At 40.8% G+C, this 23,104-nt stretch overlaps 2 protein-coding genes across 2 annotated transcripts in view; one reads left to right on the top strand and one right to left on the bottom strand.

Moving 5' to 3' along the window:
• The window catches only part of hbp1 (HMG-box transcription factor 1), a 49,831-nt gene extending 38,744 nt beyond the window's left edge, over positions 1-11,087 (top strand). Inside the window, exons 10-11 of the mRNA XM_048554081.2 lie at positions 7,235-7,376; positions 10,163-11,087. Of these exons, the coding sequence (XP_048410038.1) occupies positions 7,235-7,376; positions 10,163-10,180 (160 nt within the window). The 3' untranslated portion in view covers positions 10,181-11,087. The remainder of the gene's footprint in view (positions 1-7,234; positions 7,377-10,162) is intronic.
• A 4,555-nt stretch (positions 11,088-15,642) lies between these two features.
• cog5 (component of oligomeric golgi complex 5) overlaps positions 15,643-23,104 on the bottom strand; it is a 124,572-nt gene continuing 117,110 nt past the window's right edge. The window contains exons 20-22 of the mRNA XM_048554284.2: positions 18,179-18,305; positions 16,880-16,959; positions 15,643-16,207 (exon numbers count right to left, since the gene is read on the bottom strand). Of these exons, the coding sequence (XP_048410241.1) occupies positions 16,093-16,207; positions 16,880-16,959; positions 18,179-18,305 (322 nt within the window). The 3' untranslated portion in view covers positions 15,643-16,092. The remainder of the gene's footprint in view (positions 16,208-16,879; positions 16,960-18,178; positions 18,306-23,104) is intronic.

Genomic DNA, 23,104 nt, shown 5'->3' with positions numbered 1-23,104 from the left:
GTAGCAGTCCCTCTGTTTATTGTGTGTGGGGTGGGGGAGATGGTGGGAAGAACAGAGGTACTGTAGTATTTCCAGTTATCATATTTTTGCTTTCATATGACTAGCTTCTAAGATATATTTTGCAATACAATAGTTATAAAAACTAGTCAAAAAGGCCAATAAATATTTTAGAGGATTGCATTATTTCATTCTTGACTACATTTCTGATTTGTTGCAGGGGGAATTCGTGGTAAGTGGTTGTGTCTCTAACTCCTCCCAAATCAGAGTTTTCCCTCACTTGCTACCACGACAGAGAATATGCCCAATTTTTGTTGAGTTTTGACAAAGGACCTGGCAAGGATGACTTATGTTGGGGAAACATCCCTGTAATGCTGTGTTCCATTGAGATGCTTGTTACTATCCTTCTGAATCAACTATCCGCCATACATCAATCTGCTGGGCTCTACTAGGTCCAGATAAACTACACTGTGTAGTTTCCATGTCGAGAGTTGACACCTTCAGTGCTCAGATCCATGCAGAACTTCTGCCTCCTGAGTTTGTCAATGGAACAGAAATTGATAATGCACATTATGTTAAAGGTTTGGTATTGCAGTTACATAGTGATTTAAATCACTCCTCAAAACAATGAATACTCAAAGGCTTGCCTGATGTTGCTAATGAATTTATTACCTTGGATGTGCTGGATCATAACACAAGTAGTACAACGAAGTATACTGATCTCAGCTGTTATTACTACCGGACAAGACAGCTATCACTATGAAATCTAGCTTGACAGGTCCTTTTGTGTTTTTTTTTAATTAATGTGGCAGTGTTTCACTGAAAGACAAGCTTGTTAAGCTGCAGATTTGATTAAAACAAAAACAAGTTCGTAACACAAAAATTAAAATAAAATAATCGAAGCTATGTACATAAGTTTGAAATATTTCAAAACACGCTGCAAACAAAAACCCCTCTCCTCCACAATGCCATCATATTGCAGTTAATCATCAATCTAGGGAAATTTGTTCCCCAGTAAATCTGTAGGTTTGACTGCCCCTTCCCGGTTTTGGTCATGTAAGCTGAGAAGCCTTTTCCCGTGACCACTCTTACAACTGAGAGCTTAGACATTTTCCTGTTTCTAATAATCTGCAGAATTATATCTGAACACTTCTGCTGTGATAATTTCACAAATTACACCCTTTCACTGAGGTAACTAACTCATCTCCATAATGCTCTGAACAATCTCCATTTTGCAGGAGAAACTTCTCTTGCTTCTGTTCCCGGTCAGGTTTCATTTTGACTGCCCAGAAACCAAACTTGAACAAAACACTTGCTCATCCCAGATTCTGTTGAACTCTTTTCTCTCTGGTTGAAAGCTATAGTAAGAAACTTGCATCAACACTCCGGGGATGCACACTGGTTTAAAATCTGTTTTGGAAAGACTGACCCTTTTTTTTGAGTTTTTGGATTTTAGACTATTGAGATGAAAAATATACATGTATAATCCCACTTAGATCTGGAGATACTCTATTAGCACAAATGCCATGAATACATCAAAAATAGCAGATGAATATATCCATGATCTGGGAGCTAATTAATTATGGACAGGTGCTGGTTTCCCTTGTAAATCTAGCAACTTTATTTCAAGTCTTAATTGTGAAATCTTTTGAGTTCATATCCTTTTGCCTCCAAGAGTGTGAATTCTTGAAGTACTTAAAGTATTCAAACAGCCAATTTATACAAATCTTGTGTATATATACAAATACAGGCCTGGAATTCTTGCATGACTTTGCATTTGTAGAAATTTGGTATCAAATCGTCATGGCCATCATCAGCCTAATGCTGTGGTTTGTGCTTCACAATCTTGTAATTTGTGGGGAAACCCAATTCTAACAGTACTTTCAGGTGCTACCCTTTTGACTCTTCAAAGGAACTAGATTCAAGACACTGTTCAAACAACTTGTTGGGCAAGTATTTACCCACTTTGTAGGGAATTGAATATTTACTTCAGGCAAGACCATTAATCTCTGCCTGTTCATCTGTTTCCTTCATTTTTCTGTTTTGTTTCTATATATTATTGTTCACAAAGTTTAAAAACTATGAATTTCTTCAGGTACCAGGATGATGTTATTTACTTCTTGAGATATAAGAAGCAAGCATGCCATAGCCTCTAGTTTTTGTGGGCCTCTTTTGAATGACGGATGAATCTTCAGTGTATGCAAATGAAGGATAATCCACAACCTCTGTTTGGACATGCCTCCATTTGCAAATTTTAATAGTTCTTGGTTGTTTTGCTATGAGTCAGTGGCACTAAGAAGCATCTATTTCATATGTGAAAACACATAAAACTCAGACAAGACAAACAGGATACAGTTTAAAAATGGTCCAACCAAAGTGCCATGACTTTGGTGCCTAAACTGCTCAGGTAGGGCTACATAATTTTTACCAGTTCAATAATTTGCACAGTAGCCAAACCTGCATTGTTGAGTTTAAATTTTCTGTCCTAAATATATACCTACTGTTTCTGGAACTCTAATAAGGAAAGAAATTTGTACATATTTCATTCCTTACTGCCAATCAGAAGCTTCTACTAGTCACCCCTTCTTTTGAAAAGAGAGAAGTCTTGGTACTGGCAGTGTTTTTCAACTAGCAATGAAGGGATGGCAGATGCCTTTCATTAGGTTTACAGATGCTCTGGGTTTTTTGAAACTTTTGGTATTTTTTTGTTGTTACCAGGCCATGCAGTGTCCCCTCAGGACCTTTTGGTAAGTGTTGGACAAGGAATAGTGTTTCTTTCAACTAACTGGATTCAATACTGTCCACTGAGCCATGCAGAATCTAAACCAGCAAGTATAAATTAATTCAGAGATAATGGGAACTGCAGATGCTGGAGAATCCAAGATAACAAAGTGTGGAGCTGGATGACCACAGCAGGCCAAGCAGCATCTCAGGAGCACTAAAGCTGATGTTTCTGGCCTAGACCCTTCATCAGAGATGGAGATGGGGAGAGAGTTCTGAGATAGAGGGGGAGGCGGACCGAAGATGGATAGAGGAGAAGATAGGTGGGGATGGGATAGGTCAGTCCGGGGAGGACGGACAGTTCAAGGAGGTGGGATGAGGTTGGTAGGTGGGAAATGGAGGTGCGGCCTGAGGTGGTAGGAGGGGATAGGTGACAGAAAGAACAGGTTAGGGAGGCGGGGACGAGCTGGGCTGGTCTTGGGATGCAGTGGGGGAGGGGGAGATTTTGAAGCTTGTGAAGTCCACATTGCAACCATTGGGTTGCAGGGTTCCCAAGCGGAATATGAGTTGCAGTTCCTGCAACCTTCGGGTGGCATCATTGTGGCACTGCAGGAGGCCCATGATGGACATGTCATCTGAGGAATGGGAGCGGGAGTTGAAACGGTTTGCGACTGGGAGGTGCAGTTGTTTATTGCAAACCGAGCGGAGGTGTTCCACAAAGCGGTCCCCAAGCCTCCACTTAGTTTCCCCAATGTAGAGGTAGCCACACCGGGTACAGTGGATACAATATACTACGTTGGCAGGTGTGCAGGTGAACATCTGCTTAATATGGAAAGTCACCTTGGGTCCTGGGATGGGGGTGAGGGAGGTGGTGTGGGGGCAAGTGTAGCACTTGCTGCAGTTGCAGGGGAAGGTGCCGGGTGTGGTGGGGTTGGAGGGGAGTGTGGAGCGGACAAGGGAGTCACGGGGAGAGAGTGGTCTCTCTGGAAGGCAGACAAGGGTGGGGATGGAAAAATGGCTTGGGTGGTGGAGTCAGATTGTAGATGGCGGAAGTGTCGGAGGATGATGCGTTGTATCTGGAGGTTGGTGGGTTGGAATGTGAGGACGAGGGGGATACTCTTGGTGGTTATTGCAGGGGCGGGGTGTGAGGGATGTGTTGCGGGAAATGCGGGAGACACGGTCAAGGGTGTTCTCAACCACTGCGGGGGTGGGAAGTTGCGTTCCTTGAAGAACGTGGACATCTTGGATGTGCGGGAGTGGAATGCCTCATCCCGGGAGCCGATGTGGCGGAGGCAAAGGAATTGGGAATAGGGGATGGAATTTTTGCAGGGGGGTGGGTGGATGAGGTGTATTCTAGGTAGCTATGGGAGTCGGTGGGCTTGAAGTGAACATCGGTTTCTAGCTGGTTGCCTGAGATGGAGACTGAGAGGTCCAGGAAGGTGAGGGATGTGTTGGAGGTGGCCCAGGTGAACTTGAGGTTGGGGTGAAAGGTGTTGGTGAAGTGGATGAACTGTTTGAGCTCCTCTTGGGAGCAAGAAGCGGCGCCGATACAGTCATCAATGTAACAGAGGAAGAGGTGGGGTTTGGGGCCAGTGTAGGTGCAGAAAGGGGACTGTTCCACGTAACCTACAAAGAGGCAGGCATTACTGTGAGAAACAACTGCCAAATTTCCTCCATTTTGCAAGGTATTTAACAACTACCGTTTAATGTAAGAAATTCAGTAACATCCAGTTTAGCATTGAATGAATATCTCGAGAGGGAGAGAGAGGCACATAGTGATTCTTTTTCAGATTTATGGCCTTCCTCACCATGATTGGTGTTATGACTGTATGGGCTGTGGTTGATGCTGAAAAAGCAGCAATCTAATGCTGTGCACTTCTCACCCACTTGCAGCTTTCCTTGCCAGTGTATATGGTGCTTTAGGATCAGTTGTAGAAGAAAGTAGTGCAGACATTTGTGTTTTTTTTTCAAACAATATCAAAGTAAGAGACAACATGATGCAGCGTGTTTGTAATATCCTCAGCATGTGATTCTCCCAAATTCAAGCAGGCCTGTACTCTGATATATGGGGAATGTATACAGTTTAAAGAATGAAGAACCACGTTTGCACCTAGGTCATCTGACTTGATATCATAAGCTCATTAGTTTTGACATTAGGCACTTGTGGCTTCATGTTTACACGTCCAAATTTCAAAGAAAGTTGTAGAAAATGTTCAACACGGTTATTGCCATACCACCAGAGGTCATCAGAGAACCACTTACATATTCTACACAGCTGCTTCTCTAACAACTGTCATATTCCAAGTTTTAGGCTTTTCTTTTAAATTGTTGTGGTATTCAGTAATTCTAGTTTTTTTTTGACCAGTAGCTTGAAAAAATATTTGGTCATTTTGTTGTGTGTAGTTAGTAGATAGTTAGTCATTAGTGTAGTTAGCAGAGCAATTGGAATGTTAGTATTGAGATTTCTGAGAACTTGGGAATGAAGGTTGATTTGAAATCACTGATTTGTGTGATTTCAATCTGCAGAGTGATCCTTTATCCACTTTTTTAAAAATGTTATGCTTGTTTTGCCAACAAGTGTAAAGTATTTTGCAATTTTGCTGTATAGTCTTATTTGGATTGAAGTTTGCTTTCTTCAAAAATATAATGCATTCTGAGATATTAGCAATTATATAATTACATACTAGTTTATTTCCTGTTAACCACTGCCTCTCAATAAACTAGCAGTAATTGTTATTAATCCCTGCTTATAGTATTCTCCTGCATTCACCTTACAAACCAGTCTGGCCCAAAATGAAAGAGTTACAGTATTGTAAAGAATTTTTGTCCTCCTTTTTAATTAAATGGCAGACCATCAATTAATTACTTCGTGGTATTGATTCCTTGAACATCACATACTGATTGAACCTTTCATTTGCAGTAACTGTAAAGAATGCTAAAGAAACACAGCTGGTCTGGCAGTATTTATAGGCCAAGAAACAGTTACCGTTTTGGGTCCGATATGAATTTTTAGGTACTTGAAGGTGTTGGAAAATGGTGGTATTTATAGTTTTGATTGAAATGGAGAAGGGGTTGAGGTGAACACATGAAAGCTCAGTACATGAGTTGTTTCCTTGCAGTGAAGGAGGAATAGAAATGTTTTATGACTGTGTAAATTCAAGGTGAAGGGAGTAAGTGGTTTCTGTCTGCTGAGCAAAGCAAACAGAATACAAGTACATGGAATGAACTGCCAAAGAACTGGTAAATGCAGGTACAGTTTACAATATTTAAGACATTTTGGGCAGGTGTGTGAATAGGAGGGGTTTTAAAGGGCCAGATGGATCTAGTTGAGTTTGAGACTAGTGAGGTAGAATGTGAGCTTAAGGGAAAGCACTATCCCTGTCCAGGGAAAGGGTGAGGGCAGAAGTGTGGGAATGGAATCTTTGAGTAAAAGGAGATTACGTTGGAGGAACACTGGTGGAAGGTTGCATACTTGGAACAGATGAAGACAGGGAAACTGAGGGAACGCAATCCTTACCAGAGGTAGAGTATGAAGATTTCATTTAATAAAGTTCGAGTTTTCTTCTCAGTATATATTACAGTACGAAACAATCAAACACACTTGGAATTTAGCATTGGAATCAGAGATAAAGGCACAGGTTACAGTCTGGCAGCCCATTTGGCAGAGGCAGGCATTTTTACGAAGTTGAAGTAGGTAGCCTTTGTTTGGAAATGATATGCACTTATGAACATAGCTATGATTTGAGTGGAAAATTGAGATTTTAAACAGATTAGTTTTACTGAAATGATAGAGTGGTAGAAACAAAATTCCTTTTGGAAAGAAAGCTGTAGTAGCAGAGCAGTCAGTGGATTTTTAAAAGGTGCTTGCTTTTTTACTTTAGGTAATCTGATGTGATCTCCATTGCATTTTTGTTGTCAGCATTAGAAAAAAGCTTATTTTTCCAAAAAGTGAAAGGTGATTAAAAATAGAAACGTTACTGCTATCTTCCTAAAAATGTATTTTTTTTTCCTTCACCAAAGATCTTCTATTGATAATTTTCCCTCTGAGCCTAAAAGTACGTTGACTGGTGTAGATGGCAAGTGATTAGATGCTTTTGCATGATTACTGGAAGGTCCTGACCATATTTTCCAGCTGAAGTTGGAATGCTGTGAGGCAATGTCATATTCATTTAACAACCAGAATTAGAATAAGTTTTTATTTTAAATAAAATTCAAACAGTTAAAGGGCATTCTGCGGATTGAAAATCACTGAAATCTGGACTTAGTGCATCTAATTTTAAACAATGGTCTTAAAGATGCCAAGTTCAAAACAACTTATAATATTGTGAGGCATTTAATATTTGCATTTTAATATGCACTTTTGTATCATCAGTACATAAGTTATTTACTAGACTATTGATAGTTTTGTGTTATAGAAACCAGTACGATCAGATTTTATTCAACAGACAAATACAAAAGTATGCACTGAATGTTTCGTTTTTTAAGCCCAGTGATACAACTATTGTGTGTATTGCAGGGCCATCAGTGTAATTTTAGGTGACAAGTGGAAAATGATGAAAAATGAAGAGAGGAGAATTTATACAATGGAAGCCAAGGCTCTGGCAGAGGAACAAAAACGCCTTAATCCAGATTGCTGGAAAAGGAAACGAAGCAACTCTGTGAGTGTATCTAATAGTCTATACATCTAAACATTTATGTTCCATCAAGCAACTGTATTGAATTTTTTTTTCTTTTGGAATAATGGTAGGGGAAAGTTTTGTATTCGGACTAATCGTTAGCAATCTCTTTCTTTTATTGCAGAAATACAGAAATTAGTTGGTCATGATGTTTAATGCTGAATGCCTTGTGGTGTTGGTTTATCTCTACTAAATTCCTCAGACACCACTTGCTTTTGAGAGTTAAATGTTAGGAACGGCTGTTAGCACCATCACGCCTGTTTTGCAGAATCTCACCAAGAGGATCAAAGTTTCACGGACAATGTAAAACTATGTCATTCTAAACCAAATGTCTAAGAAGTGGAGTCTCCTCTGAAAGCTCCAGTGGTTTAATTTTTACATTAGAAAATATTATTGGAACTGATCTTGATGACAACTCCAGTAAAGAATTAATAAATTTATAGGATAACTAAATTGAGCGAAAGTGGTATGATGGTCCTCTAGGAATATAAAAACACCTTTTTACAAGGCTCTTGTGGTGTAGTGGTGGTGTCCTTACCTCTAGGCCAGGAGACTTGAGTTTGAGTTGAACAGGTTAATTAGTCGATTTTTTTTTGTTTGTAGATATTTTCCTAATGTCTTTTCTCATAAATATTGTGGATTCAACAATCAATTTGTTAGAGAAGTACAATACAAGCCAGTTATATTTGCATTGCTTAGTTTTTCTCTAATGATCCATGTTTCATTAACATTTGATGTCTTAGGTTATTAAAAAAATCACTGTCATAATCACTGTCATAACTTACTTGCAAAGTTCATTAAGCAATGACAGTTCTCACTTGCATGATAGAACTGTTTCAAGATTTTACTACTTTTACTGAAATTTAGACTTTACAAAGTCAACTTACAAGTGTGTGAATGTTAGAACTACACAGATTTTTAAAGAGGAGTCATTGAATGACTTGTTTTATACACCTCCCATCCTTTTATACTACAAACTACTTGGTGACTTCAACTGTCCTGTGTTGCCTACTTTTACGAGCTGCCTTCAGACTCCACTTCAACAACTTGCCCAATATTAATCCTAAATAATGACAGGGTTTCACTATCTTTTGAGACCGTCGACATCATCTCCCTGCTAGTGACCAAACTCTTCAAAATTCTTCTCCTTCCTCATGAGCCATCTCAATTCTAACTTTTCTTCCAGTCCTTCATCCATTTCAGCAACTGCAACATGACCATCATTGACACACCTCTTAGACGACTGCTGCTGATCACTCGCTGGTCAAGAGCTATTCCCTTGCCTTCCCAAATCCATGTGTCGTGTATTTCAGTGGAAATCGCAAAAAACTGATAACTGACAACATTATACATCTCAATTCAGCCAAACACACTTTTTTTTTCCCAGAAGCACCATAACCCTTACACATAGTGTTTTTAATGTCCCAAGGCATTTCACAGTTGGTGAAATCTGAAAATGACGAGGAGGAGTCAGATTTTTGAAGCTGTGGTAGATGAGTGGCATTTATGAAGAAGTTTAGGGATTGCCAGGGCAAGATGACTAAAGACTTTACTGCTGCTGGTACCATTGTGAATCTATGTAAACTGATGCTCCTAGGTCAAAGTTGGAAAATGCAGATGAGTATGGAGAATGAGATATCAATTAGAAATGGTTTTAAAACCGCTGTGCCTAAGGCTGTTCTGGGTTTAAGTGACCAAATTTTAGGTAAAATAATGAGCATTGGCATTGTGATCTCATGGAAAGGATCACTGAGGAGTTCATTGAATAAAGGTGACCTTTCACTGATTTTAATGAGAAACAGGAATCAATAGGATCATGGCTGATCTAGCATTCCTTCTGCCTAATTTCCTGTAACCCATGATTCCCCTACCAATCAAGAATCTATCTCAGCTTTTCAACCACAAGGAGTCTGCCCCCACAGCTGTCTTTTCCAAAGACGCTCAATCCTGAAATAGTTTCTCATGTCAGACTTAAATTAGCATGCCTTTATTCTGAGTCAAGCCCCTTACCCCTCATTCTTCCAAAATGCGAGTAAGCAGAGTGCCTGTTTAGCCTTTGCTCAAAGACAGTCCTTCCATACCAGGGATCATGCTCTTATACTTGTCCCTTCTTCCCCCCCCCCCCCCCCCCCCCACAACAATAAGTGCCAACATTGCACTAGCCTTCCTGACTATATGCTGTATCTGTGAGCTAGCTTTGTGTCTAATGTACAAGTAGCTCTCACAACTCCAAGATTTGAAATCTGAGCCATTCATTCCTTGTGCATTTCCGTTTGGTTTTCAACCTGCTGGTACTCCATTAGCAGACCTTTACAAGGCTGCCTTCAGTTTCTCCTCCTCTTAAATTCCTTTTAATTTTTCAGTTCCCTGTTTACATTTCCTATCTAGATAAATGTTTTATGTCTGTTCCCTCCCATCCCCACCTTCTACTGTGTTCTAATAAATAATATTGTGCTTGAGCAACACATTAGCTACGTTACTGAGATATGACAATAGAATTTTCAAATTAACAACTGCAGTGAAAATTGCAGTTTGTTTAAAATTTAGATTAAGGATATTAGGAGTGTGCTGCCTTATTCCCTTTATTTGCTTCTATGAATTGAAGCTCAGGATAACTAATTTGTAATAATTCATCCTTCCATTAATGTACATTGTTTATTAATTCAGTTGGATGTCGGAATGAAACCCTGTTTTAATGTTCCTGTAAATGTACTGATTTTTAAATTTTAAATTTACCATAACCTTATTTTATTTCTTTAAAAACACAGGGTTCTCAGCAGCAGTGACCAGAAAGCTTTTGAGACCCACTTTATCCTCTACTTTCACCATTTGGAATGAACTTAGAAAACTGGATGCAAGTGAGCAAAGACTCAGTGTATCTATCTTTCGTTTAAGTTTGAGATTTCTTTTGTGTGATAAATCTATATTTAGACAACTGTAATAAAATAAGTATAGTTTGCTTTTTATATAAATGGCTGAAATTGAGTTGTTGTAAATCAAAGCATTTAATCTTTCTGACTTTTCTAAAACTATTGCATGTTGTAAATGGCCATAATATTTGTTCTTCCAAAGTTCAGTCAAAGGTTATTTCAGGTAAATATAGCTTTAGGCTTGAAAACTTTGTACTAAAATCCTGTGGTGCTAAGGTAAGGGAGGAAAAAGTAGGTATATAAAGATGTCTATTTTTAAGATTGTAAATGGGTAAAGTTTAAAGTTCTGTATAACTGCTGTTGTATCATGATCTGTATCACTCACTATATTGCACAATTTTAATTCAATTAACTTTATTTGCAAACGGTGGGGGAATTAGTATATGTAGCAGGGATACTCCCAAATTTACTTTGTGGTGTTTTAGCCAACTAAAGTTGCCATAAAACTCGAGGCTTGTATTCAGAATTGGGGCACAAGCAGCACTTGGGCCACAATTGTGCTAAAAACTATTGCACTTTAATGTTTCTTGCAACATTATGAAAAGCGAGCACATGAAAATGACTCATGCAATGTGACATTCTCATGGAATGGCATTTATGCCATGCAGTGTTGATAATACAGTCACAGATCAACATTTATGCAACTGCTTTAACTCAAGTAAATTTATGTCTTTATACATGCTGTTGTCCCACAGGAACTCTTGCACAAAAGTACAAACTATTTTTATTGTATTCAAGTTAAAATAAATTTGTAAAATTTTAACGTCTGCTGGTTTTTACTGTCATAAAACCATTGTTTTAATCAGAACATAAATGTATTCAATACAAAATGTGCAACATTTGAAATATTTATTCCAAAATACATAGTTGAGGGTTCAAGGTTAGGTTAAGTATGGAATTGGCGCTCACTTTTTAAAATCAAGCACTGAATATTTGTAGGAATGGTGGTAGTCTGTGCTTCAAGAAGTCATGCATGTTCAGAAAAATTATTTGCCATTGTTATTCGTTGAATATTTAAATAGTCCTCGACTTGGATGGAAGAGACAAGTCTGGAGGAGACAAGTCTGTTCTGGTTTTATATATGGAATTAAAGTAATAGTTAATACAGGATACTACAGTACTGTTTACACACAGTATCAGAACCATGAAAAGGGCATGACAGATGTAATAAAATAATACCATGGAGTTTGAGATAGTTGAGAGACACATGCATTTGACTGAAGTCAAAAGGTACTGTGGTTTAGTGAATTGACAACAATGTAGTATGAACGCTAGTAGGGTGATAGTACAATTAAATTTTTAATGCATCAAGTGGCTATTAATGCAAATGGCATTTCTACTACTGTCTTATGGTCTTAATGGACAGTTGAAGGAAAATGTCATGGCCGACATGCACTTTTCTCTCCCTAACTTGCTGTAATTAGTAATTTACTGTTAAGAAATTCTAAAGCTGCTTGGGAACACTTTGGCTGATGAGGGCATTGGAACTTACTGATTAGGTTCTATAGGTACCCTACACATGCTTAAGATTTCAAAAGCCTCAACTATATAAGCTCAGCAGGGAGAGGTATGCTGTACTGAAAAATGAATAGAGTTGAAGAAGAGAGCTATTTATCTTGTGCAACACTAAGCTGGTTTTGATTTTCACCTTCATCAATTCCTAATGTTAAAGTTATGTTGGAAATAATTGATAACAATGCAACAAAAAAAAGTACTGAGCAGAAAACACAACTTAAGTAATTAAAGACAGTAACACTCATCTATTCGTTGGTGTCATAAAATGTGTCTCATTGTTAAAACATATGACCGAGTAATTTTGACTAAAACACTTGCTGTATGTATAACTTGTATTTCATCTGTATCAAATAATGGTCAGTTTAAAAATCTTAGTTTATATTGTACAATAACTTTGATATTTATGGGAACTTGCTGTTCGGTTTAAATATTTGTGCACAATGAGAATTTTTACAGTTTTAAATCCATTATCTTGGAGTCCTGTGACATCATTGAAGGTCCAACCTTTTAAAGTAGATTATCAAAAATCTTCAGTTTTCCTCTCTCTGTTATTGCAAGATTTGGGCCATGAGTTAACATGAAGTCTTAGAATGCACATACTTAAAGAAACGTTTAAGTTCTATCTATTGAGGTTGCTCTGAGATTCCAACAGCTGTAAAAGCAGATGGCCAGAACTAAAAAGAGTAGCTTGTTTGCATAAGACTTGGATTTACTTGCAGTTTTGTTGATTTTATACTCGGAATAAAAGTCTATCTTTAAAGTAAATCTGTTGTGTTTCAAAGCACCTGCAATAATCTCCATCCGTCTAGTGACTCGCCTTCCATAATTCCAAGGTGCTGTCCACTTGATGTCAGAAGAGTGAATGTTGTCTGGGATTGAGGAATTCCTTCTGATGGTTGCAAATCCTTTTCCACAGAGGGCTGTTAAGGCTGGGTCATTTAAGCATTTTCAAGGCTGAGATAAACAAATTTTTACAGGGATAAAGCAGGAAGCTAGAGTTGAGGATTATCAGATCATCTGTCATCTTATTAAATCGCACAGCCAAATTGATGGGCTGAATGACCGAGTTCTGTGCTGATGTCTTAAGGATGTGTTGAGCATTTTTTTTTCTTCCCTCTCCCTCCTTCATGACTGACCTCACTTGCAGCCCACAATGTCGAAGAGTTCAACATTGCCGACCCTGCCCCTCCCCAGCATGAAGCTGAACATTGTCCTTCACATCCCCCAGCAATGTATTTGACAAGAACTGAAGCCAGACTAAGGTAATAAAATGTGAGGCTGGATGAACACAGCAGGCCCAGCAGCATCTCAGGAGCACAAAAGCTGACGTTTTGGGCCTAGACCCTTCATCAGAGAGGGGGATGGGGTGAGGGTTCTGGAATAAATAGGGAGAGGCGGACCGAAGGTGGAGAGGAGAGTTTAGGTGGGGAGGTAGGGAGGGGATAGGTCAGTCCAGGGAAGATGGACAGGTCAAGGAGGTGGGATGAGGTTAGTAGGTAGGAGATGGAGGTGCGGCTTGGGGTGGGAGGAAGGGATGGGTGAGAGGAAGAACAGGTTAGGGAGGCAGAGACAGGTTGGACTGGTTTTGGGATGCGGTGGGGAAGTGGAGATTTTGAAGCTGGTGAAGTCCACATTGACACCATTGGGCTGCAGGGTTCCCAAGCGGAATATGAGTTGCTGTTCCTGCAACCTTCGGGTGGCATCATTGTGGCACTTCAGGAGGACCATGATGGACATGTCATCGAAAGAATGGGAGGGGGAGTGGAAATGGTTTGCGACTGGGAGGTGCAGTTGTTTGTTGCAAACCGAGCGGAGGTGTTCTGCAAAGCGGTCCCCAAGCCTCCGCTTGGTTTTCCCAATGTAGAGGAAGCCACACCGGGTACAATGGATGCAGGATACTACATTGGCAGATGTGCAGGTGAACCTCTGCTTAATATGGAAGGTCATCTTGGGGCCTGGGATAGGGGTGAGGGAGGTGGTGTGGGGGCAAGTGTAGCATTTCCTGCGGTTGCAGGAGAAGTTGCCTGGTGTGGTGGGGTTGGAGGGCAGTGTGGAGCGAACAAGGGAGTCACGGAGAGAGTGATCTCTCCAGAAAGCAGACAACGGTGGGGATGGAAAAATGTCTTGGGTGGTGGGGTCGGATTGTAGATGGCAGAAGTGTCGGAGGATGATGTGTTGTATCTGGAGGTTGGTGGGGTGGTGTGTGAGAACGAGGGGGAATCCTCTCTGGGTGGTTGTGGCGGGGGCGGGGTGTGAGGGATGTGTTGCAAGAGACACGGTCAAGGGCGTTCTCGACCACTGGGGGGAAAGTTGCGGTCCTGGAAGAACTTGGACATCTGGGATGTGCGGGAGTGGAATGCCTCATCGTAGGAGCAGATGTGGCGAGGCGGAGCATTTGGGAATAGGGGATGGAATATTTGCAGGAGGGTGGGTGGGCTGAGGTATATTCTAGGTAGCTGTGGGAGTCGGTGGGCTTGAAATGGACATCAGTTACAAGCTGGTTGCCTGAGATGGAGACAGAGGTCCAGGAAGGTGAGGGATGTGCTGGAGATGGCTCAGGTGAACTGAAGGTTGGGGTGGAAGGTGTTGGCGAAGTGGATGAACTGTTCGAGCTCCTCTGGGGCGCAAGAGGCGGCGCCAATACAGTAACGGAGGAAGAGGTGGGGTTTGGGGCCTGTGTAGGTGCGGAAGAGGGACTGTTCCACGTAACCTGCAAAGAGGCTGGCATAGCTGGGGCCCATGCAGGTGCCCATGGCCACCCCCTTAGTCTGTAGGAAGTGGGAGGAATCGAAAGAGAAGTTGTTGAGGGTGAGGACGAGTTTACCTAGGCGGATGAGGGTGTTGGTGGAGGGGGACTGGTTGGGCCCGCGGGACAGGAAGAAGCGGACGGCCTTGAGGCCATCTGCATGCAGAATACAGGTGGATAGGGACTGGACATCCATGGTGAAAATGAGGTGTTGGGGGCCAGGGAATTGGAAGTCCTGAAGGAGGTGGAGGGCGTGGGTGGTGTCACGCACGTAGGTGGGGAGTTCCTGGACCAAAGGGGTTGAAAATGGAGGCCAGATAGGTGGAGATGAGTTCGGTGGGGCAGGAACAGGCTGAGACAATGGGTCGACCAGGGCAGGCAGGTTTGTGGATTTTGGGAAGGAGGTAGAAACGGGCCGTGCGGGGTTGGGGAAACAATGAGGTTGGAGGCTGTGGGTGGGAGGTCCCCTGAGGTGATGAGGTCATGAATGGTGTTGGAGATGATGGTTTGGTGCTCGGGTGTGGGGTCATGATCGAGGGGGTGGTAGGAGGTGTCAGAGTTGGCGTTAGGCCTCGGCGATGTAGAGGTCAGTGCGCCATACTATCACTGTGCCGCCCTTGTCTGCGGGTTTGACGGTGAGGTTGGGGTTGGAGCGGAGGGCAGCCCGTTCTGCAGGGGAGAGGTTGGAGTGGGTGAGAGGGGTGAAGAGGTTGAGGCGGTTGATGTCTCAACAGCAGTTTGAGATGAAGAGGTCGAGGGAAGGTAGGAGGCCGAGTTGTGTTGGAAGCGGGCGAAGGGGTCAGTGGAGGGAGGATTAGGTTATCTGTTTTCACAGTATGACAAGGGGGTGTGGCTGTACTGGAATTAGTTTGACAATTTGGACCTGCTGATGCAGGAAACAAAGCTTCTTTGTAAAATTGTAAGTAAGTAAGTAGATTAAATTGCAGTCTGTATAACATGTACCTTCTCCAATGCTAGAGGAAAGATCTGGGCCAATGGAAATTAAATAATCTTGTTATACTTTATTGAAAACAATATTTTATTAATAAATGTATGCTGACAGCAAAGAAAGAAATCAAGAAAAATTACTCAGCCCACAGCAGCTGATTTGATGTACATAGCTCAAACTAGAAGAGCGTATAGATTGATTTGATCGTATTAAAAAATTGCACCGGATAACTGAAGTGTTGAATCAAGTCCTTTTCCACTAGTGCTGCACAAAGAGAAGCAGAGGTTTCTTCACCTACACTTATTCAACTAATGCCACCAACACAATTTATCTTGGTTCTGTTTATGAGACCCAATGCACGAAATGGCTAATGAATTAACAGTTCTTTTGTAACTATGATTTTAAGGGAATAAACTACTTGGAAACTTCCCACTAAAGATTACCAAAATTCAAATCACTGTTCGCTTTGAAACTGATCTTTACGTTAAACGGTTATTCCAACATTGCAGGCAAGAAGTTTCAAGTACGGAGACATCTTGTTTCGGAGGGAAAAGAGCCTCATTGTATATTGATCATGGCCTTTTGGAGGAGTTGCAACATTATTGGATATACTGGAGCAAATTCTTTTCCTTCTCTTGCTCGTACCGATTGAACATAAGCTTCAAGAGCACCCCTAAACAAAACAAAACTTTGTAAACACATTTTAGGATTTTCAAACACAGTATGCATTAACTTCAATTACAACATAAAAAACACAAACGATTAACAATTTGTTCAAATAGGTGATCATAGGAGGGGCAAGCTTGGTTATGCTATGTCAGATTGAGAAAAGGTTAACAGATTTGATAACATTCTTGAGGGGAAACAACAAGGAGCTAAGCACATTGGACAAGGAATCTGGACAAGAAACTATTTTTTGCTTTCATCTTAGATGAGAGAGGAAATAAAAAGTATTTCCAAACTGTCAATACTGACGTTGTGTCATTTGCTACTCAGTGTGAAGAGGTGCATGACAAGTGATCCTCACTTAAATTTTCCAGCCATCAAGTGGAAAATACTTGACTTTCACAAGGCATCTGGGATGTTGCAAGGTCAGATTGCAACCACTTCCAGGCACTGCACAGTTGTGTTCCAACAAGTATCAGACTAGCCATACAGTGAAAACCCACCAACTTGTCTAATTTAATGCATTTTAAAGAAAAACTAAGCCTAAGTTTTGAAAAGCTAGACTATCAATTATTTTAATGTCCTTAACAGTATCTAATCTCAAATTCAGAATTTTTAAAAAGTTTATTTCCATATCATGTGTAATAATGCAGAATTCCAGAAACTAAGTATTTATTACCTGATGAGAATTAGTCGATCCTTTTCTGATGGATGATCATCAAGCCATTGAGAATACCGAGCTATAGACCACTCTGCCCTCTGCAATTAATGTCACACAGTTGTCTTATGGTTACATAACTATAATATTGTAATAATAAATAGGCAGTAAAATTACAGTGTTAAGATATTCTTCCACCTTTTTGTAATTTTGTGTTGAAGTAAAAATGTATTCACCCTCTTTTGGGCTCCTGATTTGGTTTAATCTTTTCAAGCTGTTAGCTGGGTCCTTTGAAACTAGAGCTGACACACGCGCTCAGACTTAACACTCGCACAGTTTATTGCTTTTACATCCATTCAATGTATTTTTCAACAGTGAGAATATATTCAGCCTTAACTTTATAATTGCTATCAATATTCAGTTAACTTATTCAAGTGTAAAATAATAGATGTTTGAAATAAGATCATGATAACTTTATGGAAGTCATTTCCTGCACATTGTGCAATGATTAATTACAATGCAAGGTCTTCATTCTTTGAAATATGTAGTTCTTCTACATAACCACAGGAGTTAGAATTATACAACATGGAAGCAGGCCATTCAACCCACTGAGGTCACACCAACCCCTCCCACTATGGTTAATCCATCTAGCTTGTATAGGAGGAAACCCATGCAGATAGTCATCTGATGTCTGCGTGCAGAAGTCTGCACATTTGCCAGAGGGTGGAATTGAACCCGGTCCCTGGCACTGTGAGGCAACAGTGCTAACCACTGAGCCCCATCAAAGCCAAATGGAGCTTTTTGCTGTCCCTGGGAAAAGTTGGATACAGGATTAAGATAGAGACTGCTGCAGAAAACCTCAATATCTGTGTCAGTGTGTTAGCTTCTTTTAAGACGAAGCTAAATTGAAGTAACCAATTTTAAAAACAAAACTTTATCATTTGGGTGAATGCTATTTTGAGAACCTAGCATATGAATAGTTATTGGAATAAAAAGGAGATCTAATATTATGTATCTCCAAATTCTTAATTCTGACTTTAATGCTAACATGGTTTTCCCAAAATCAAATTCGGATTAAGTTCTATGGTATGGAAGTATATTTAATGAGGAATAAAACATTTTATAGTACGAATTTATAGCAAGGTAAAAACAGCTTCAACAAAAAAAAACAAAAACAATTTCATTTTGAATTTACATACACGTATCAACTGACACAAACAACCTTCATTACTGCTGTAATTTAACAGTTACATTAATTACCCAGAAAAGAAAAAAGCGAAAGCAATTAAGTGGTTATTATCTAGTCAGCTCTTTGAATACCTGGTGTGGTGGCTTCAGGTCAGGTGGTGCTCTAGTGAACAGGAAATGAAGAATAGTACTGTATGGAACAATATCCCCTACAGCTGGGCTACTAGCAATATGTTCACTTGTCTGGAAGAGTAATGGTCTGTGAAGTAGAAAACATTTCAAGAACGTGTACAAAAATGTTCTGGATACAGTTCTAAACAATTAAATTACAAGACTACTCCTATTATGAGATGGTCTGCTTCCTGAGCAAAGCTTTCCAATATTTGTGCTGAGCTTGCTCATTGCTAGAACAGCAAATTTATTGCAACAGTATGTTCTTGACAAACAAAGTATCTCCTATCTTGTATATAGATGGGACAGTATTAAATAGGTGTAAAAACCAAGGTGTTTTTTTTCTCTCACCTATTGTTCACATTTTACATTATTTAATTATATTTCCAACAGTTGTTTGAGTGATTTGTTCAAATTGCAAATTTTAAATCATCAGCTGGAGTCATGATTGAGTGGTAGCATTCTTGACTAAGTTCAAAGGTTTTGGGTACAAGTCCAACCTTAGACCTGAACACACAATTCAGGTTGACACCCCATGCAGCACTGAAAGAATACTTCTATAATGTACTGTCTTTAGGACAAGATGCACATCTGCCCTCTTAATTGGATGTAATGGATTCTGTTGCACTATGTTAATGAGCAGGGGAACTCAAATCTTACTTTGATGTAAATATCACATTTTAAAAAACAGATCATTTGGCTCTTGTTTTAGGACCACAAATTCACTGCATGTTTGCTTCAGTCGAAACAGCACAAAAAGAATACATTCAGCCCATCAAATGTGTATGCTGGGTCTCTACAGCAATCCGGATAGTCCCATTTCTCTCACTTTATCCCCGTAGCAAGTTTATTTGTCTCAAGCCTCTACACTTTGAAATCACTGATCATCCCTGCTTCCACTACTATTGGAGGCAGCAAGTTCTAGGTCATTATCATTCACTGCGTGTAAGAATGTTCTTCGCAGTCGCCACCGTATCAGCACCAGAGGGCTTGCATCTCAAGACTTCAAAACAAAAAAATAGTTAATACAGCACCACATTTTTTTCCCCCCAAAAGAGAAGACAGAAAGCAGGAGTTAGTCTAACATCTGTCACAGGTAAATGACTATAAATATGTACATTAAAATAGGATATTTAGAAAATTATAATGGTGGAATCAAGCAGAATCTATCTTGTTTCATGACCAGGAAATTGTGTTTAACTAGTTTGAGTTTTTTTTGATGAGGTAACGCGGATGTGAGAGATAGGGCAGTTTATGTAGTGTCCTTGGTTTCCAAATGACATTTCATAAAGTATCTCCAAGTACATGAAAACTCAGGAGTTGTAACACAGTTATGGGAAGTTATTTGATTATGGAACAAACGTGTTAATGGGAAGAAAGGTCTTGTAATAGTCTTTGTCATGAAGGACAAAATATTTGACAAATTAATGAGACTGAAGGCAGACAAGTTGCCAGGATGTGATGGTGTAGAACAAAGATTTTAAGGGTTGCAGAGATAGTGGAGGCATTGGTTGAAATGTTCCAGAACTCACTGGATTGAGACATCCAACAAATTGGAAAACCACTAATATGACCCCACCTACTGAAGAAGGAGAGGTGGAAATCAGGAAACTGTAGCCCTGTTGGGCCTAACATCTGTCATTGCGAAAATACTAGAGTTGGCATGAAGGAAAAATAGCAAGACATTTGGAAATGTTTAGTGCAATTGAACAGAATCAGCATGGTTTTGTGAAAGACAATTAATGTTCGATAAATTTGCTAGAGTTCTTTGAGGATATAACAAGCAGAGTTGATAAATGAGAACTGGTAGATGTGGGTGTATTTGAATTTCTGGGAGGTGTTTGATAGGTGTCAAACAGAAGATGCAAGCTCACAGTATTAAGGATAATGTATTACTAGCATGGGGTGAGGTTTGTTTAACGCAAGAAGACTGATGAGATTAATGAGCCTCTTTTAGGTCGGGAAGACATAACTGGTGCAGTGATACAAGATCACTCGGAGGACCTCAACTGTATACTATCTAGATTGAAGACTTGGAGGAATGGAAGAGTGTAACTTAACCATAATTGCTAATGTTAAAAATAATTGGTGGGTGGGCACATTGTGATGAGGACTCCAGGAATTTGCAAGGGGATACAGATTAGTTGAATGAGTGGGCAAAGATTTGGCAGATGGAGTTTACTGTCGGAAAGTGTGAGGTAATTCACTTTATTAACAAGGATCTAAAGACGAAATATTAATTAAATAGAGAGAGAAGTGTTAAAAAGTGAAAAATGGTGTAGCACAGAGGCTATGCATATTCTTGTGCATACAAAATTTAGCATGCTATGCAGCAAGTAATTCAGAAGGCAAGTGGAATTTTGACCTTTATTGCCAGGGTGTTGGGAGTTTAAAAATGGGTAAGTCTTGTTACGACTGTGCAGACTGTTGGCAAGGCTGCACTTGGAATACTTTGGACAGTTTTGGTCCCCATATTAAAGAAATTAAATGCTGGTGTTGGTAGCAATTCAATGTAGATTCATTGGGCTGATGCATGGGATATGTGGATTAACTTACCAAGAGCTGCTAAACAGGTTAGACCTTTGTTCTTCAGAGTTTGAAAGAATGAAGGGTGATCTTATTCAAACGTACAAGATTTTGAGGAGGCTTGACAGGGTAGATGTTGAGAAAATATTTCCCTAATGGGAGAATCTCAAACTGACAGAAATAGTTATAACATAGATAAGCTGCAGAGCTGGGCTGAGAGGTGGCAAATGGAGTTTAATGCAGACAAGTGTGAGGTGATGCACTTTGGCAGGAGTAACCAGAAGGCAAAGTACAGGGCTAATGGTAAGATTCTTGGTAGTGTAGATGAGCAGAGAGACCTCAGTGTCCATGTACACAGATCCTTGAAAGTTGCCACCCAGGTTGACAGGGCTGTTAAGAAGGCATACAGTGTTTTAGCTTTTATTAATAGAGGGATCGAGTTCCGGAACCAAGAGGTTATGGTGAAGCTGTACAAAACTCTGGTGCGGCCACACTTGGAGTATTGTGTACAGTTCTGGTCACCGCATTATAAGAAGGATGTGGAAGCTTTGGAAAGGGTGCAGAGGAGATTTACTAGGATGTTGCCTGGTATGGAGGGAAGGTCTTACGAGGAAAGGCTGAGGGACTTGAGGCTGTTTTCATTAGAGAGAAGAAGGTTGAGAGGTGACTTAATTGAAACATATAAAATAATCAGAGGGTTAGATACGGTGGATAGGGAGAGCCTTTTTCCTAGGATGGTGACGGCGAGCACGAGGAGGCATAGCTTTAAATTGATGGGTGAAAGATATAGGACAGATGTCAGAGGTAGTTTCTTTACTCAGAGAGTAGTAAGGGAATGGAACGCTTTGCCTGCAACGGTAGTAGGTTCGCCAACTTTAGGTACATTTAAGTCGACATTGGATAAGCATATGGACGTACATGGAATAGTGTAGGTTAGATGGGCTTGAGATCGGTATGACAGGTCAGCACAACATCGAGGGCTGAAGGGCCTGTACTGTGCTGTAATGTTCTATGTTCTATTGTACACATGATAAAAGCATATGTTGCAAGAAGTAACATTAACATGGATGAACGATTGGTTGATGATTTGTAAGGATGTTGATGGCTCGAAAGAGAGGGTGCAGAGGAGATTCACCAGGATGTTGTGATCCTACATGTGAGGATATGGGAACAATATTTTCTGATGTGGGCGAGTCTAAAATTAATGGTCACAGCTCAAGAACAAGAGGTTTCCCTTTCAAAATTACGTGGAGGTGCTCATGTTGAATTAGGATGAACAAAGTCAGAAGTCACAACACCAGGTTACAGTCCAACAGGTTTATTTGAAATCACAAGCTTTCGAAGCACAGGTCCTTCATCGGAAGTCACCCAACGAAGGGGCTGTGCCTGAAAGATAGTGATCTCAAATAAACCTGTTGGACTATAACCTGGTTAAGATAATAAAATGTGAGGCTGGATGAACACAGCAGGCCCAGCAGCATCTCAGGAGCACAAAAGCTGATGTGTCGGGCCTAGACCCTTCATCAGAGAGAGGGATGGGGTGAGGGTTCTGGAATAAAAAGGGAGAGAGGGGGAGGCAGACTGAAGATGGAGAGAAAAGAAGACAGGTGGAGAGGAGAGTATAGGTAGGGAGGGTATAGGTCAGTCCAGGGAAGACGGACAGGTCAAGGAGATGGGATGAGGTTAGTAGGTAGGAGATGGAGGTGCGGCTTGGGGTGGGAGGAAGGGATGGGTGAGAGGAAGAACAGGTTAGGGAGGCAGAGACAGGTTGGACTGGTTTTGGGATGCAGTGGGTGGAGGGGAAGAGCTGGGCTGGTCGTGTGGTGCAGTGGGGGGAGGGGACGAACTGGGCTGGTTTTGGGATCCGGTGGGGGAAGGGGAGATTTTGAAGCTGGTGAAGTCCACTTTGATAACATTGGGCTGCAGGGTTCCCAAGCGGAATATGAGTTGCTGTTCCTGCAACCTTCGGGTGGCATCATTGTGGCACTGCAGGAGGCCCATGATGGACATGTCATCTAAAGAATGGGAGGGGGAATGGAAATGGTTTGCGACTGGGAGGTGCAGTTGTTTATTGCGAACCGAGCAGAGGTGTTCTGCAAAGCGGTCCCCAAGCCTCCACTTGGTTTCCCAAATGTAGAGGAAGCCACACCGGGTACAATGGATACAGTATACCACATTGGCAGGTGTGCAGGTGAACTTCTGCTTAATATGGAAAGTCATCTTGGGGCCTGGGATAGGGGTGAGGGAGGTGGTGTGGGGACAAGTGTAGCATTTCCTGCATTGCAGGGGAAGGTGCCAAGTGTGGTGGGGTTGGAGGGCAGTGTGGAGTGAACAAGGGAGTCATGGAGAGAGTGGTCTCAC

This window comes from Stegostoma tigrinum, chromosome 25, assembly GCF_030684315.1.
Source record: "Stegostoma tigrinum isolate sSteTig4 chromosome 25, sSteTig4.hap1, whole genome shotgun sequence".
Taxonomy (NCBI): Eukaryota; Metazoa; Chordata; class Chondrichthyes; order Orectolobiformes; family Stegostomatidae; genus Stegostoma; species Stegostoma tigrinum.
This window is presented reverse-complemented; position numbering and strand designations above follow the sequence as displayed.